General features: G+C 40.7%; 1 protein-coding gene across 8 annotated transcripts in view; it reads right to left on the minus strand.

Moving 5' to 3' along the window:
- DIP2C (disco interacting protein 2 homolog C) overlaps positions 1-19,257 on the minus strand; it is a 655,955-nt gene that overhangs the window by 347,991 nt on the left and 288,707 nt on the right. For 6 of the 8 annotated variants that reach the window (XM_075315466.1, XM_075315463.1, XM_075315460.1 and 3 more), the window contains exon 2: positions 7,059-7,127. The exons of the other annotated variants lie outside the window; for them this stretch is intronic. In XM_075315466.1, coding sequence (XP_075171581.1) covers positions 7,059-7,127 — 69 coding nt within the window. The remainder of the gene's footprint in view (positions 1-7,058; positions 7,128-19,257) is intronic. 8 annotated transcript variants of the gene reach the window in all.

A 19,257-nucleotide genomic window follows, 5' to 3' on the forward strand; every position in this document is an offset into this window, starting at 1 on the left:
AGCCGCGGGTTTCCAGGACTGAACTGTGAGCGACGACTGATTCCCCAGCTATCACAGGTCAGTTCATGACAGCTGCAGACAGGCCAAGCTGAACTCTGCTCAGCTCAGGTGAGAGCTCCGGAGTTCAATGCAGGTAACCGTGGCCAGGACTGGTATTACCGGCGGTTTCCGATAATACCAGTCCTGGCTGCTGTTACTTGAATTCCAGGCTGCACTCCGGAGCTCAGCTGAGAGCTCCGGAGTTCAGTGCAGGTAACAGCGGCCAGGACTGGTATTACTGCAGTTCCTCCGGTAGCTAGTCCTACACTGTGCACATATAACCTAACCTTCATTCACAAATTCTCTGCTCTAACGTATGATTCATAAATCTGAATGGAAAGCTGGGTGCATTTACTGTTGTTAATGGTCTTATGTTTCTGCAGTTAAATAGCCATTTTACCAACAGAATGGCATGCCAATTAACAATCAACTTTATAACCATGAAAGCACTTGACCGTACGGATGGTAATCTCTGGCGCTGTGCTGCAGCCACTAAATGTAAATGTTCCTTTCCGTTAAGGAAACTTCCAGAAAGTTAGAAAGATCTACAGGTGTCAGGGCAAGCTTCGAGTTAAGCAGGCTTTAAACACAGCAACATCGCTAGCGATGTCGTTGGTGAAAGCACCCGCCCCCGTCGGTTGTGCGTCACGGGCAAATCTCTGCCCGTGGCGCACAATATCGCTTACATCCGTCACACGTACTTACCTGCTTAGTGACGTCGCTGTTGCCGGCGAACCGCCTCCTTTCTCAGGGGGCGGTTAGTTCGACGTCACAGCGGCATCACTAAGCGGCCGCTCAATAGAAGCGGAGGGGCAGAGATGAGTGGGCCGAACATCCCGCCCACCTCCTTCCTTCCTCATTGCAGGTACGGTGATGTTCCTCGCTCCTGCGGTGTCACACATAGCGATGTGTGCTGCCGCAGGAACGAAGAACAACATCGTACCTGCAGCAGCAACGATAATCGGGATTACAACGACTGGACAACGATCAACGATATGGTGAGTATTTTTGATCGTTAACGGTCGTTCGTGCATTTACCACGCAATGACGTCGCTAACGAGGCCGGATGTGCGTCATGAATTCCGTGACCCCAACGACATCTCGTTAGCGATGTCGTTGTGTGTAAAGCCCGCTTTACAGTCTCCCATGGTGGGAAAAGTGAATTGAAAAAGTAATTTAATTTAGTTATTCAGTATTAAGGCTGCTTCAGAGATCTGTGAAAATTGGTCTGAGCGGACCACAATGCACATAATGGCTGTGGCTCTACCAACCTGAGCGCCACGGCTTCATAGATATCTATGAAGTTGTCACACTTGGGTCAGAAGACCTGCAGCTAATCTGTGCATTGCGTTTCGTGCTCAGACGTCTGAAGAAGCCTTAAAGGGACTCTGCCGGCAGATTTCTGCAATGTAACCTGAAGACGGCATGCTGCAAGTGTTAAAACAGAGATTTCAGCCCTGCCTCTGTTATCTCACAGTCATTTTTTGCTTACCTGCAATGTTAGATTAATTCTATGTGTAGAGTAGCAGACTTTTTCCGCAGATGACACTGCATCTCTTGGCAAGAAAAAAGCTACTGAAAAAAAAAAAGTGTGTTTTTTGCCGCATTCATGCTTTTTTCATCTATTGCGATAGGGAAAACACAGGGGGAAAAAAAGGAGAAAGAATTGACATGCTGCTTCTTTTTTCTGCAACAAAATCTGCAAGGAAAAAAGAAGCATCGTGTGCACAGCAAGTCACGATTCTCATAGATTTTGCTGGCAGTATTGATTAAAATCTACAAGAAAAAAAAGCAGCAAATTTGCTACATGTGCACATAGCCTAAAGGCTACTTTACACACTGCGATATGGGTCCCGATATCGCTAGTGTGGGTACCCGCCCCCATCTGTTGCGCGACACGGGCAAATCGCTGCCCGTGTCGCACAACAGCCGTCACACATACTTACCTGTCCGGCGACGTCGTTGTGACGGGCGAACCGCCTCCTTTCTAAGGGGGCGGTTCGTGCGGCGTCACAGCGACGTCACTGAAGCGTCACTGAACCACCGCCCAATAGCAGCGGAGGGGCGGAGATAAGCGGGACGTAACATCCCGCCCACCTCCTTCCTTCCTCATAGCGGCCGGGAGGCAGGTAAGGAGAGCTTCCTCGTTCCTGCGGCGTCACACGCAGCGATGTGTGCTGCCGCAGGAACGAAGAACAACTTCGTTACTGCTGCAGTAACGATTTTTAAGAATGGACCCCCATGTCGCCGATTAGCGATTTTGCACGTTTTTGCAACGATGCAAAATCGCTTATCGGTGTCACACGCAACGGCATCGCTAATGCAGCCGGATGTGCGTCACAAATTCCGTGACCCCAACGACTCCGCATTAGCGGTGTCGCAGCGTGTAAAGCCCGCTTAAGCCTGTTATCTTTATCATTAGTGGGTCTCAGCGGCGATGGGCTGTAGTCGGACTCCGCCCCTTCTGTGATTAGCAGCTAATGTCTATGGAAATGTACATTGAAAGCCTGGTGTGGGCAGGGACAGCTCTCCCAGCTCTGCTACATACAAAATCTAAAATCTTTCACAGGTAATCTAAGTGATACATCATTGGATTCAGGATCTCTTTGCCTACATCATGCTGCTCTCACTTAGATGAGGTAGCAAAAACCTGATAACAGAATTCCTTTAAGTCTGATGCCTTGTTCTTGCTAATCTCTATGAGTTAAGGATACATGAAAAAAGTACCAGAAAGCAAGTTATTCCCAAAATTTTAGCCATCAACTTGCCATAGGATTGGGTATAACCTGCTGATCACTGGGGGTTTGCATTTCAAAACATGTTGGATTTTGGCTACAGATTTTCAGTCTACTTGACTAATGCCAATGTATTGGGCGACATCATTGACAAATCTGACTGATGAAAATTTATCAAAGATTTGATACGAAATCCAAATTGTAAATAGTCCATGGCCGAATAACCCTTAATTGAAGCAAAAGGAGTTCAAGTGAATGGAATGATATTTCCATACATGGCACCAACGTTATCAAAAGTACAAACCATCCTGCACACAGGATCCACGGCACCGATAGCTAATCCTGTAGCGGTAAGTTTAGCCAAATCATCATATTTCTCACTTCTGGCCATTTGTGAAGATGCAGCATTAAACTAAATTGACATTTGTCAGATTTGTAAAATGCAAATCCAACACATGCAAACGTTCTCTAATACTCAGCCTCAAAGTCTGTGGTGTACAATGGAATCGTTTCATTTACAAGACATGAGTCCAAACCTCAAAGATTTAGCTATTTCATCAGAAGCTCCTTTACCCACGTGAAGACCGCCAGATCACTAACCAACTCCAGCACTTGAGACAGAAAATGTTTTTTCAGCATAAATTTAAAAACTGATATAAAAAGCTTCATAAAGTAATGAATGCTTGACATTCACTGTTAGCCAGTACCTGTAAGTGATGGCGAATGGTACTGACTGCTGGGCCCATGATGGGATTACTGTCAAGAAACCTGCTTTGTGCAAGACAACAAGATCCTTCATTCACTTTTTTGTTTTCTTGAATTTTTTTTTTAACTAATTATCCTTAAAGGGGTTCTCCAGATTTATGTAAGCCGACGTTGCCCATTCTCTAGACTGCAAACGTTCAAGATTCTAAAATTTGTGATTCTATTATATACCACGATCACTGAAGAACAGTCAGTGAATACAAACAATATTAATAACTAGGGATGATCGAATACTTTGATTATCCGGCTTCGCGAATATTTTCTAAATACCTTGCCGCTATTCCACTATTCGATGCGCAATGTAAGTCTATGGGAAGCCCGAATAGTTTTGAATAGTTGTTATTCGGGTTTCCCATAGACTTACATTGCGCATCGAATATTCGTGAATAGTCGAATAGTGTTGAGGTATTCGGAAACTATTTGCAAAGCCGGATAATCGAAGTATTCGATCATCCCTATTAATAACACTTCTAGTTGTGTAAACGACAGGATAATAATCAACACTTTATGTTGATGTTGAGTGTCAACTGCTATCACTGTATTTGTGCATAGAGATAACAAGGTGCCTGAACAAGAACACAGGTCCAGACAGAGAGCAGCGATTAGGAGACCTGCTCTGCAAGCTATAACTGGTGGGAGCTGGTGATTTTTGCAAGATTTATAACAGCAGTTTATCAGGAGCAAAGGAAAAGAGAAAAAAAAGGGGGAGATGTGTAGCTAATGGCTGTTTTGAAAACAAATGGCTGGAGAGAGTCAATTGGTATGTTGGGAGTTGACTCCTCTCCTGAAATGTAACTAATGAGCACACTCAATAGACTCTGGTAGTTTAACGCCATGGAAACAAGCTGTACACTATGTAAGATAAATCCTCATCTCAGGAGAACGACAGCAGGTACAAAAGCAAATCAACTGCAAACTTGCTTATTTTCATGGTGCCTTACTAACTAAAGCAATTTAATAACATTATTCACATATCAAGAACTTAAAGGTGCATACTCATAAGGACCCATTTTGCGGTCCATAATTGAAGTACAATGTAAAATACATTTGCTAAAAGCTACATAATGATCTGCCTGCAAGTGCTGGTCTCCCACTGTGTTCAGTGCTCTTCATTTTTGCCCCGCAGGGACGGAAACACGCAGAAAAGGTCCCTGTGTAAGAACACTATATGGGCAGTTTGCAGTCCAATACCCGGGGTCATCGCAGTTCCTGGAAATCTTGCACACGCGCTCAGCTCATTTTGGCAGAATCAGTGCACCTCAGAAGCTAGGTGTACGCCTCCTAGCTTCAGAAAGGCGCACTGCGCATGATCAGAAGTGCGGAAGCTATTCTTCCGATCATGAACCTCTTTGAAGTCAGGATGCGTACACCCAGCTTTGGAGGTGCTGAAATTTCCAGGAGTTGTGATGACACCGGCTGTTGGAAATCATGTTATCACTCCCACAGGGGCATGATAACAAGGAAAGAGGGACCACTAGTCTAGGGAAACAACGCCCCTTTGAGTAGTCAAGGCCCTAACTAGCACAGGAATAGCACACTTAATAAACATTGATTTTAGTAAATCTAATATATAAAGCTGAGTGTGTGTGTGTATGTCCGCCAAAGGAATCCGCACCGTCGCATTTACAATCACGAAATTTTGCACAGACGCCCCATGTGACCCAGGGAACATCATAGACTATGTTTTGATGGGAACATTTAACCCTGCCCTTTACAGTAACTCTCCAAAACCCTGCCTCCATTAAACTGAATCGAGGTGGGAGCTACTGGCTATTAATAGCAACTGTCAGTGGGTGCTATAGGAACAAAATAAACTGTTCGTATAAGAAGCTTATATTATATTGGAGATAATTTGATGTCGGTGGAGAGACGGAAAGAAAGAGACAGAAAGAGACAGACCTGGAGAGAGACAGACCTGGAGAGAGACAGACCTGGAGAGAGACAGACCTGGAGAGAGACAGACCTGGAGAGAGACAGACCTGGAGAGAGACAGACCTGGAGAGAGACAGACCTGGAGAGAGACAGACCTGGAGAGAGACAGACCTGGAGAGAGACAGACCTGGAGAGAGACAGACCTGGAGAGAGACAGACCTGGAGAGAGACAGACCTGGAAAGAGACAGACCTGGAAAGAGACAGACCTGGAAAGAGACAGACCTGGAAGGAGGCAGACCTGGAAGGAGGCAGACCTGGAAAAAGACAGACCTGGAAAAAGACAGACCTGGAAAGAGACAGACGAAGGCAGACTGGCAAAGAGACAGAAAGGGAAAGAGACAGACACACATAGAAACAGACACAGAGATGGAGACAGATAGACTGATACAAATACAGACAAAGAGATAGAAACAGACAGACAGAGACATAGACACAGACAGACAGCAACACATAGACAGAGACTGGGAGAGAGACAGACAGACAGTTACTATCCTGGGCAACACCCGGGTACTACAGCTAGTAGCATTATACAAGGCTGGTTAGGCAGAGAATTTTGGCATATACATGTGAATGCTGCTGGGGTGGAGGACATGGTGGACCTGACCGGTTCCCTTTAAAATACATGACTTTTTTTTTACAATAGATGAGTTCAAAAAGCAGAGAGTCAAGGAATGAGGAGGAAAATAAAAAAAAGTAGATTTCTGAAACACCCGTGTTAATTTAAAGGGCAGGGAAGAAGGGGGAGTCTAGGCATCGCTGAAACTCTCTGTAGCGTTCTGCCGTAGTAATCAGATATTTCCAACAATAAAATTTACATCAGGTATTCCAAGATATAGAATTATACACCAATCTTATATTTACTGGTCACAATTTCCAATTATCCGCTAACAATAATGTACAATATCCTTGATTATCCCGACAGAATTACATTCGATAAATTTAAAGGAACATTTCTTTTTTAATTTATTGCAGACGTCAGATTTCTGAGGAGTAGCACTCAACAATTGATATTTTATTATTTGACTGCTTTACGTTTCTAGAAAATATTTCCAATTGGATTAAATAAAATTAGGAATTTGAAATTTTACCAGCATTTTAGAGTTAATTTACCCCCACTGAGGCCTGCATAAATTGTCCAGGAATTTCAAGATACAGAACCAAAAACACCTGATAAATCTAAATATATTGTGCCTTTATTTCTCCATTTCATTAATTGATCGGCTCGTCATTCAATGGACACACGGCTCTGAATTGTGCGTGTAAATTTAGAATTTGACATGGAATGCTATGGAAATATCACATAACATTACACATAACAGTCAGATCAATGGATAATCAACAAGTGAAATGACACGATACACAGACTGCCATTTCATGTCATGGTAATTAGAGGAAGAAAACAGGCTCTCGACTCTCTGAGCCTAATTTCTCATTGTCACCATGAAGGAGCTCCTGATTGGTACACTCCCAGAAGTACAACATTGGATGATTGCAGAAATAAATCACAGGAATCACAGTGGAGAGGAGACGTCGAAACACGACACAAACACAATCAAATGTTGAAAATATGTATGAATCCTTCTTACATAATGCGGCTGTTTTCCAAGACCTCCCATGCCATCTCATTGCTGAGGGACCCGAGATACATGGATGACCTGGAAAACAGTTATTTTGGAAGAGACAGCTAGTGAAATTAATCATTGCAGGCAAGACATATTTCATTCATAATAAAGGCCCTTTCATACACAAATATTCACGACCTTCAGCAATGTTTCATTCTAAGTACATTTCCCCATCAAATTAAAAAACAATCACCTAGGAATATAAGACTACGTTCACACAGATTTTTTTGAAGCACTCAAAATATTAAGACTTTTTCTAGAGGAAAGCATTCCTTTTTTGGGGAGTCATTGGAGGGGTTTTTCCACAAAGAAACCTCTTCAGAAAAACAGTCCTTTTTTTCGAGGAGTTTTTCTGTGTTTCCTGAAAGGGTTTTGAGATTTTTTTTTTCTGTAGATTTTGATTTCAGAATAAATAAAAGTGCATCTCAATAAATTAGAATATCATCAAAAAAATAATTTCAGTAATTCAATACAAAAAGGGAAACACATATATTAGAGTCATTACACACAGAGGGATCTGTTCCTATATATTATCTAGCGTCATTACACATAGAGGGTTCTGTTCCTATATATTATATAGAGTCATTACACACAGAGGGTTCTGTTCCTATATATTATATAGAGTCATTACACACAGAGAGATCTATTCCTATATATTATATAGAGTCATTACACACAGATTAATCTATTCCTATATATTTATAGTCATTACACACAGAGTAATCTATTCCTACATATTTATAGTCATTACACACAGAGGGATCTATTCCTATATATTATATAGAGTCATTACACACAGAGGGATCTATTCCTATATATTATATAGAGTCATTACACACAGAGTAATCTATTCCTATATATTATATAGAGTCATTACACACAGAGTAATCTATTCCTATATATTTATAGTCACACACAGAGGGATCTATTCCTATATATTATATAGAGTCATTACACACAGAGGGATCTATTCCTATATATTATATAGAGTCATTACACACAGTACTCTATTCCTATATATTATATAGAGTCATTACACACAGAGGGATCTATTCCTATATATTATATAGTCATTACACACAGAGGGATCTATTCCTATATATTATATAGAGTCATTACACACAGTACTCTATTCCTATATATTATATAGAGTTATTACACACAGTGTAATCTATTCCTATATATTATATAGAGTCATTACACACAGAGGGATCTATTCCTATATATTATATAGAGTCATTACACACAGTAATCTATTCCTATATATTATATAGTCATTACACACAGAGTGATATATTCCTATATATTATATAGTCATTACACACAGAGTAATCTATTCCTATATATTATATAGAGTCATTACACACAGAGTAATCTATTCCTATATATTTATAGTCACACACAGAGGGATCTATTCCTATATATTATATAGAGTCATTACACACAGAGGGATCTATTCCTATATATTATATAGAGCCATTACACACAGTACTCTATTCCTATATATTATATAGAGTCATTACACACAGAGGGATCTATTCCTATATATTATATAGTCATTACACACAGAGGGATCTATTCCTATATATTATATAGAGTCATTACACACAGTACTCTATTCCTATATATTATATAGAGTTATTACACACAGTGTAATCTATTCCTATATATTATATAGAGTCATTACATACAGAGGGATCTATTCCTATATATTATATAGAGTCATTACACACAGTAATCTATTCCTATATATTATATAGTCATTACACACAGAGTGATATATTACTATATATTATATAGTCATTACACACAAAGTAATCTATTCCTATATATTATATAGAGTCATTACACACAGGGTGATCTATATCAAGTATTTAATTCTGTTAATGTTGATGATTATGGCTTACAGCCAATGAAAACCCAAAAGTCATCTCAGAAAATTAGAATTACCACAAAACACCTGCAAAGGCTTTAAAGTGCTTAAAATGGTCCCTTAGTCTGGTTCAGTAGGCTACACAATCATGGGGAACACTGCTGACTTGACATATCCAGAAGTCAGTCATTGGCACATTCCACAAGGAGGGTAAGCCATAAAAGGTCATTGGTAAAGAAGCTGGCTGTTCACAGAGTGCTGTATCCAAGCATATTAATGGGAAGTCGAGTGGTAGGAAAAAGTGTGGTAGAAAAAGGTGCACAATCACCTTCTAATTTATTGAGATGCACTTGCAGTTTGCAGTGGATCCTGATGGAAACTGCTCCAAAGAAGTTATTACATGTACTTTTTTCCCCACCAATCATTTTTCAAACCCTGTTGAGGAAAAAAAAAAGCTCAAAAACTTCTCATATGGACAGGAAAGTGGATTTCCCATAGAAATTATTGAGTGGAATTTACAGAGCATTTCAGACAAGATTTTTTTGAAGCAGATTCGCGCCAGGGGCTATTTGCACATAGCGTATTTCATGGAGTTTTTGAAGCAAAAACTTGGAGGTAACTCTTCAAATATTCGTAAAAAATGCAAAAATCATCAAAAACTTGGAGGGTCTGATCAGTTAACTCAAAGAAAAAAACAAAATCTGCAAAAACACTGTGTGCACATAGTCCAATACCTCCTCAAACAACTTATCTTAAGACACGGGATTGTCCCGGTAGGTGAAGTCTGATCTTTTAGTTGCTTTTTAATCATCTTACATATGAAGACACTAAAGGCTTTTACAGAGCTCATAGTATATATACACATCACTGATTGGCATCACTATCTCCATTGTTATTCTTTTTTTTTTTTTTGTTCAAGTTTCAGATTTCACTATGGTTCCCTATGAATTGGGAGGATCAGGATGATCGTGTTTATGGGTCACAACTTTCAAGGTAAATGTAGATTCATAAACATTAAAAAAAGGTGAATCATCATCAATAAGTAATGTTGCACCACGATTACCAAACTTCTGTACATTTTTGGACAGTACATAATAGGATACTTCTCCCAGTGCTTGTGAAAAAAAAAAGTTTTTTCATTTTTTTTAAGCTTATAGTAGTTTAGGTCATTGTGGCTGTAATAATTATCAAGTATGAAATGTTCACTATGCTAAAAAAAAATCTTGGGCTTATTATTATTATAGCACCATTAATTCCATGGCGTTTTACAAAGGGGAATACATAATAGGGACAAGTTCAATAATCATGAACAATACAAGGCACAGACTGGTACAGGAGGATAGAGGACCCTGCCCCCGAGGGCTCACAGTCTATTGGTTGAGTTCTTTACACCAAAATTGCACAGCAATGTGATAGTACGTAAAGGGGTTGTCCGGGCTAAAGTTGTAAGTCTACAGTCACTATGTGTCACTCTATGTGACTGCGCACTTATGAATCCTCCCAGCGCACGCACTATGCGCTTCAAGGATTTGGTTTCTGAATCTGGAACAGCGATCATGTGACCACAATTGTGCGATATGCATGTGCCAGCCAGAACACTACTAATGGGCGCGGCGTCGCTGACCAGGGCTGTGGAGTCGGTAAGCCAAACCTTCAACTCCGACTCCGACTCCTCAATTTCTCTTGCACCGACGCCGACTCCGACTCCTACATATATTGCTTATAGTTAGGTAAAAATTTATTGTAGTACATGAACATGTGTATGTGACCACAGACATTTAATAATTTTTATGATACAATAATCAAGATATTTGGATAGAACATAAAATATATTTATTGGATACAACTTTAGAACCCAAACTGTAATAAATTGTAAATATGTAGTACACTATGTAATATACAGTAGATTACACATATATATATATATATATATATATATATATATACAGTTAGGTCCAGAAATATTTGGACAGTGACACAATTTTCGCGAGTTGGGCTCTGCATGCCACCACATTGGATTTGAAATGAAACCTCTACAACAGAATTCAAGTGCAGATTGTAACGTTTAATTTGAAGGTTTGAACAAAAATATCTGATAGAAATTGTAGGAATTGTACACATTTCTTTACAAACACTCCACATTTTAGGAGGTCAAAAGTAATTGGACAAATAAACCAAACCCAAACAAAATATTTTTATTTTCAATATTTTGTTGCGAATCCTTTGGAGGCAATCACTGCCTTAAGTCTGGAACCCATGGACATCACCAAACGCTGGGTTTCTTCCTTCTTAATGCTTTGCCAGGCCTTTACAGCCGCAGCCTTCAGGTCTTGCTTGTTTGTGGGTCTTTCCGTCTTAAGTCTGGATTTGAGCAAGTGAAATGCATGCTCAATTGGGTTAAGATCTGGTGATTGACTTGGCCATTGCAGAATGTTCCACTTTTTTGCACTCATGAACTCCTGGGTAGCTTTGGCTGTATGCTTGGGGTCATTGTCCATCTGTACTATGAAGCGCCGTCCGATCAACTTTGTGGCATTTGGCTGAATCTGGGCTGAAAGTATATCCCGGTACACTTCAGAATTCATCCGGCTACTCTTGTCTGCTGTTATGTCATCAATAAACACAAATGACCCAGTGCCATTGAAAGCCATGCATGCCCATACCATCACGTTGCCTCCACCATGTTTTACAGAGGATGTGGTGTGCCTTGGATCATGTGCCGTTCCCTTTCTTCTCCAAACTTTTTTCTTCCCATCATTCTGGTACAGGTTGATCTTTGTCTCATCTGTCCATAGAATACTTTTCCAGAACTGAGCTGGCTTCATGAGGTGTTTTTCAGCAAATTTAACTCTGGCCTGTCTATTTTTGGAATTGATGAATGGTTTGCATCTAGATGTGAACCCTTTGTATTTACTTTCATGGAGTCTTCTCTTTACTGTTGACTTAGAGACAGATACACCTACTTCACTGAGAGTGTTCTGGACTTCAGTTGATGTTGTGAACGGGTTCTTCTTCACCAAAGAAAGTATGCGGCGATCATCCACCACTGTTGTCATCCATAGACGCCCAGGCCTTTTTGAGTTCCCAAGCTCACCAGTCAATTCCTTTTTTCTCAGAATGTACCCGACTGTTGATTTTGCTACTCCAAGCATGTCTGCTATCTCTCTGATGGATTTTTTCAGCCTCAGGATGTTCTGCTTCACCTCAATTGAGAGTTCCTTAGACCGCATGTTGTCTGGTCACAGCAACAGCTTCCAAATGCAAAACCACACACCTGTAATCAACCCCAGACCTTTTAACTACTTCATTGATTACAGGTTAACGAGGGAGACGCCTTCAGAGTTAATTGCAACCCTTAGAGTCCCTTGTGCAATTACTTTTGGTCCCTTGAAAAAGAGGAGGCTATGCATTACAGAGCTATGATTCCTAAACCCTTTCTCCGATTTGGATGTGAAAACTCTCATATTGCAGCTGGGAGTGTGCACTTTCAGCCCATATTATATATATAATTGTATTTCTGAACATGTTTTTGTAAACAGCTAAAATAACAAAACTTGTGTCACTGTCCAAATATTTCTGGCCCTGACTGTATGTATATATATATATATATATATATATATATATATATATATATATATATATTGTATTACACATTTACAATTTATTAGTTTTTTGGGTTCTAAAGTTGTATTCCAATAAATATATTTTAATGTTTTATCCAAATATCTTGATTATTGTATTATAAAAATGATGTTCACATTGTACTACAATAAATATTTCACTTAAATATAAGCATTATACTAAATGTTATTATTTAGTAAAATATTCAGCACATTCTGCATTGCACTACTGTCCCCAATGAATTATATATTTTAGGAGTCGGAGTCGGTGCATTTTATACCGAGTCCGACTCCACCAAAATGAGCTCCGACTCCACGACTCCGACTCCACAGCCCTGCGTCGCTCCATAGAAAAGTATCGAGTGGGCGAGTCCGACTAATGGGTGTAGCGGTCAGTGGGTGCGGCCATGCTCTATATATATGTATGGAGTAAGGCAGTGCCACCTAGTCGGGTTTTGGTTGGGAGCATGCAAATCGCACAATTGTAGTCACATGAAACCGGCGAATCTTCGCAGCACACGGTGTATGCGCTGAGAGGAGTCACAAGTCTGCAGTCACATAGAGTGACACATACAGGGACTGAAAAAACTTACCACTTTAGCCAGGACATCTCCTTTTAAAGGGGTTTCCCATTTCTGAGCACCAGAGGTATATTGCATATCCATAACGTTATTAAAGAATTAAAACATAAATGGGCCACTTATCTTATGTTATCCTGACAACCCACATCCATGTGCTCCCACACTATCACTCCAGATGCCCTGTCTATGAGAAACGGAGGTCTCGGATCCTGGTGGGCCTGGTCCATTCATATACCACAAGCATAGTGCTGTATTTCAATGTTGCGGAGAATATGAGCAGCAGGAGGCAACTTTCCCTTGCAAATTCAGTTACCGTATTTGCTGACTTTTACACTAAAGGAGTATGTGTGGTGAGAGAACCCCTTTAAGTGGCTGTATTTGTTGACAAATATACTTCACAAAGTATGAATATAAAAGGTATAACCATATGGTGTACAAACACCCCATTCATACAAATTGGCAGAAGCTTTAAAAAGCCCTGTCATTTGCTATAAGCATCATTTTTTTTTTTACGTAAAGTAGATGATGCTGGTCTCCTAAATCCAGCGTTTTGCTTTTGCTTCAAGGCCTCTGTATTCCAGACAGTGAGCTTCTCCTTATCTGTATGTAAATGTAGTCTTTTTAGCCAAGTGGGCATGGTCTTAGAATTTTTTTTGTGGACCTCCCACAGTTTGCTAAAAAAAGACGAGACGTTGAAGAGAAGATGGAAATATCTCAAGAATGGAGAGGCACAACCACAAAAGGAAAACAACCCTAGAATCGGGAGAACAGCAACACTTACATAAAAAAATACATACAGTCAGGGCCAGAAATATTTGGACAGTGACACAAGTTTTGTTATTTTAGCTGTTTACAAAAACATGTTCAGAAATACAATTATATATATAATATGGGCTGAAAGTGCACACTCCCAGCTGCAATATGAGAGTTTTCACATCCAAATCGGAGAAAGGGTTTAGGAATCATAGCTCTGTAATGCATAGCCTCCTCTTTTTCAAGGGACCAAAAGTAATTGGACAAGGGACTCTAAGGGCTGCAATTAACTCTGAAGGTGTCTCCCTCGTTAACCTGTAATCAATGTAGTTAAAAGGTCTGGGGTTGATTACAGGTGTGTGGTTTTGCATTTGGAAGCTGTTGCTGTGACCAGACAACATGCGGTCTAAGGAACTCTCAATTGAGGTGAAGCAGAACATCCTGAGGCTGAAAAAAAAAGAAAAAATCCATCAGAGAGATAGCAGACATGCTTGGAGTAGCAAAATCAACAGTCGGGTACATTCTGAGAAAAAAGGAATTGACTGGTGAGTTTGGGAACTCAAAAAGGCCTGGGCGTCCACGGATGACAACAGTGGTGGATGATCGCCGCATACTTTCTTTGGTGAAGAAGAACCCGTTCACAACATCAACTGAAGTCCAGAACACTCTCAGTGAAGTAGGTGTATCTGTCTCTAAGTCAACAGTAAAGAGAAGACTCCATGAAAGTAAATACAAAGGGTTCACATCTAGATGCAAACCATTCATCAATTCCAAAAATAGACAGGCCAGAGTTAAATTTGCTGAAAAACACCTCATGAAGCCAGCTCAGTTCTGGAAAAGTATTCTATGGACAGATGAAACAAAGATCAACCTGTACCAGAATGATGGGAAGAAAAAAAGTTTGGAGAAGAAAGGGAACGGCACATGATCCAAGGCAAACCACATCCTCTGTAAAACATGGTGGAGGCAACGTGATGGCATGGACATGCATGGCTTTCAATGGCACTGGGTCACTTGTGTTTATTGATGACATAACAGCAGACAAGAGTAGCCGGATGAATTCTGAAGTCTACCGGGATATACTTTCAGCCCAGATTCAGCCAAATGCCACAAAGTTGATCGGACGGCGCTTCATAGTACAGATGGACAATGACCCCAAGCATACAGCCAAAGCTACCCAGGAGTTAATGAGTGCAAAAAAGTGGAACATTCTGCAATGGCCAAGTCAATCACCAGATCTTAACCCAATTGAGCATGCATTTCACTTGCTCAAATCCAGACTTAAGACGGAAAGACCCACAAACAAGAAAGACCTGAAGGCTGTGGCTGTAAAGGCCTGGCAAAGCATTAAGAAGGAGGAAACCCAGCGTTTGGTGATGTCCATGGGTTCCAGACTTAAGGCAGTGATTGCCTCCAAAGGATTCGCAACAAAATATTGAAAATAAAAATATTTTGTTTGGGTTTGGTTTATTTGTCCAATTACTTTTGACCTCCTAAAATGTGGAGTGTTTGTAAAGAAATGTGTACAATTCCTACAATTTCTATCAGATATTTTTGTTCAAACCTTCAAATTAAACGTTACAATCTGCACTTGAATTCTGTTGTAGAGATTTCATTTCAAATCCAATGTGGTGGCATGCAGAGCCCAACTCGCGAAAATTGTGTCACTGTCCAAATATTTCTGGACCTAACTGTATTTATGGCAAGTGACAGGTCCTTTCTAAAATAAGGCAAAACCATTATAAGTCCTAGACAAGCAGCTTGTTGTAAGTGGCTGCTTAGGTCAGAACCAAAATAGATCTAGGATGGGTAATTTTACCATTTCCTAAAGGGGTTACCTGACACGGTTTTATTTATTTTTTTACTATGGTCCTAAGAACTAACAGCCAGATAGTTGCTAAATACCTGCTTGTTCTACCCAGCGAAGAATAAGCGAAATCACGGACTGCTCCTGCCGGCAATTCTGTTCCTTCACGTCAACATAGCAGCTCTTCCTTTTTAGGTCGACTTTGTTGACAGGGCATGATTACCAATGTCATGCTGATTGACCTACCGTTGGCTCCCCACATTTAGGCAGCAGAGAGCCGCTGTCAGTCAACATGACATCAGCAGTCATCCCTCATCAACAGAGGAGGGCAGAAGAGAAGCAGCTGCTCTGTCGACATGACGTGAATAGAAGCCACAGAATCACCAGTAGAGATCATCATCGGGCAGAATAGGCAGATATTTAGGAATTACTTGGCTGTTACTTCTTAAGCTCATAGTAGAAAAACAATAAAATAGTCCTGGATGACCCCTTTAATAAAATGTCAGTCTGGATTGTAATATATGGACTGCAGGCATAGCTGGCCTGAAAAAAGCATTTTCTCTTCTCAATATACATAATTACCTGAAAAACAGCCTTCATTTCCAGAGACTTTTGGTATGAAGTCTGCAGCCTACACTACCACCTATGCAACGCAGAGATACTGCTGGCAGTACAATTAATTATTTTTAATGAATATTCATTTTTCTTATTACAGGAATATTTTTATTCACATTACTGTTCCTTTGCGTTTACTTGGTGAAATTTTGGATTTACATGGAAGATTACATAAGAGCTTTACTTCAAATGTATATTGTATGTAAGTCTCCAAAGGGAAAACATTTGAGGGTGCTGTTATAATACTTACAATATCTTTTATAACAAAAAAAAATGTAAAATAAAATAAAAAAAAAAAACTTTGTCCGATAGGTCAATAAAATAAGATAATTTTAAAACCACTGACATTCACTTGAAGGCTATGGGCATCTTTGCATTTGTCAAGTACATACTAAGAGATATAAAACATTTCTGCAATTTATTTTAAATGAAATAGTTTCACGCTTTTACTTCTGGAGCCTTTATATATGCTAACCCCACGCAAAAATATAATTTAATGCGAGGCCAAAATACCAAAAAAAGTATTACTATATGCTGTATTTAAAAATAAAATCTTAAAAGATAAAGGAAAATAAATTAAAATCAGGTTTGAGCTTACGTAAATGAAGGTTCCTGATGGGAGAGAGGCGCTGGGGATGGAACTGACAGAAAGCAAGCAGTCTGAACTGGGACTCAACAGAATTGAGCAGCTTGCAGTGTATTGTAATGCATGCAAGCTGCAGAAGAGCAATAATTAAAGATGCTCAGTTTTTAATTTTCAAAGTAGGAATACAAACATGTTCCACTGCAGCACATATAAGTTTCTCACTGCGGTAATTTTACAGGTTCTTCTATTTTACTATGCATTTCAGTGCTGCACCAGCATCTTTTCCTAGTGAAGAAAACCAATATGTCACTTAAAAAAAAAGATAATGGCACAGCATTGAAATAAGAACTGGAATGAAGAACCATTAAAATTACGGCAGCAAGAGACTTCTATTTCCAGCAGCCACTTTTTTAAACCTGTTTTTATCCATAATTATCTGATGGACTCTGCCCTGAGCCATAGTGCAGCGGCAGCAGCTACCTAAGGCCTTTATAATGCTTGTGTCTTACACAACCACCACAGGTGAGCACAACTGCTTAATATTCTTCTATCCTCTCCCATTAGGGCTTTAGCCTATTTTGTGCGCTTGTTCTTCCTGCAGCACTTACGGTATCTTCTTCAGTTTTTCATTTTATAGCATTCACTAGACTCTGCATAATTAAATCTGTCAGCGGGTTTATGCTATGTCATCTGAGGACAGGATGATGTAGGGGGTTAAAACAGTGAATTCAGCGCTGTCTCTCTTATCAGGCTGTGTACTGTTTACTCACAATGAATGCTTTATCACCAGGTGATTATCACCGCCCAGACTGATTATTACACAACCTCTGCACCCATTAAACTAAGTGACACATCACTGGAATCAGGGTGTCTTTTCCTAATTATGTTGCTCTCAGATAAGGTAGCAAAAATCTTGTGACAGATTCCCTTTAAAAATATAATCTGATCGCTTATTGTGAAAATGTTATTGAAAATGATTTTGTAGCATATTTGCACTCAAAGGTTTCAGACACAAATGGGTATCATAAATAATACCGAACAGAGGAACATTAACTCACAGGGGTTGTCCAGTCTAAAATGATAAGTCTACAGTCACGCTATGTGAATCCTCCCACGCACACACACTGCCCAATTTGCCGGTTTCTGAGCTGGGAACAGAGGTGACTGTGCATGTTCCTGGCCAAAAACGGACTAGTGGGCACGGCCTCACTCAGTGCAAGGGTATGGAGTGGGCACGTCAGGCTAGTAGGTGCGGCCGTCTAGTGGGCGCAGCTTTGCGGCATATACTTGTATTGAGCAAGGCCGTGCTCATTAGTCCGATTCTGGCCAGGAACATGCATATCGCACAACTGCAGTCACGTAACTACCGTTCCCGGCTAAGAAACCAGCGAATCCTCGCAACGCACAGTGTGCACCGGGAGGATTCATAAGTCTGCAGTCACTCTATGTTAGGCCCGTTTCACACTTCAGTGAAAAACACAGACGTTCTTCACTGACGTGTAAAACACGCACATGTCCCTCCGTGTGCCGTGATTCACTGCACACGTGGGTTGTCTAAGTGCAATCCGGGCTCCGTTCTCCGTGGTCTGTGATTGAACATAGAGATTAACTCACCTGTGCGCGCTCCCGCTCTCCTTGGTGCTGAACGCTCCCGCGGTGCAGCATCCGGCCGGCGCTGACCCCCCCAGGAGCTGCTTCCGGGTCGGCTGTGTCGCGCATAATGAATATGCACGACAGTAATTAGCCGGCTCAGAAGCAGCAGGCAGAACAGGCTGCAGAGAGCGCGGCTGAAGCCGGGTGAGTAAAAATGATTTTTATTTTATATGCATGATTTTTCTGGCACGTGTGTCACGGATCACACCACTGCGTGGTCCGTGGGACATCAGTGATGCCAGAAAAAAATGGACATGTCTCAGTGTGGCAATCACGCACACGCGGGTACGCTGCATGGAGACACGTGCAGTGAAAAATCACTGATTTGTGCGCAGACCCATTCATTATAAAGTGTCTGCGTATGTAGGTGGCGCTGTGCTAGAGTTTGTCTCCTTTACTGGAGAGACAATTTGAATATTTCCCAGAGGGGCATTGCAGCTATAAGTCCCCTTACCTGGCAGCCAGACTGGCTTGCAAAGTCTCCTTAAGGAGAATAGTGTTCCCCCGTGGTCCCCACATAGCTTTCTCATGAGCCAGATCAGACACCCCCATACTTTGCACTGACGAGGGGCAAGCACCCCGAAACACCGTGTCTGCAAATTGGGATTCTGATCTGGCTTATATATCCTGAGTCATATTGCAAAGGATTGTTGAAAATCCACTTGTGACTTTTAG

The sequence above is a fragment of the Anomaloglossus baeobatrachus genome, chromosome 6, assembly GCF_048569485.1.
Source record: "Anomaloglossus baeobatrachus isolate aAnoBae1 chromosome 6, aAnoBae1.hap1, whole genome shotgun sequence".
Taxonomy (NCBI): Eukaryota; Metazoa; Chordata; class Amphibia; order Anura; family Aromobatidae; genus Anomaloglossus; species Anomaloglossus baeobatrachus.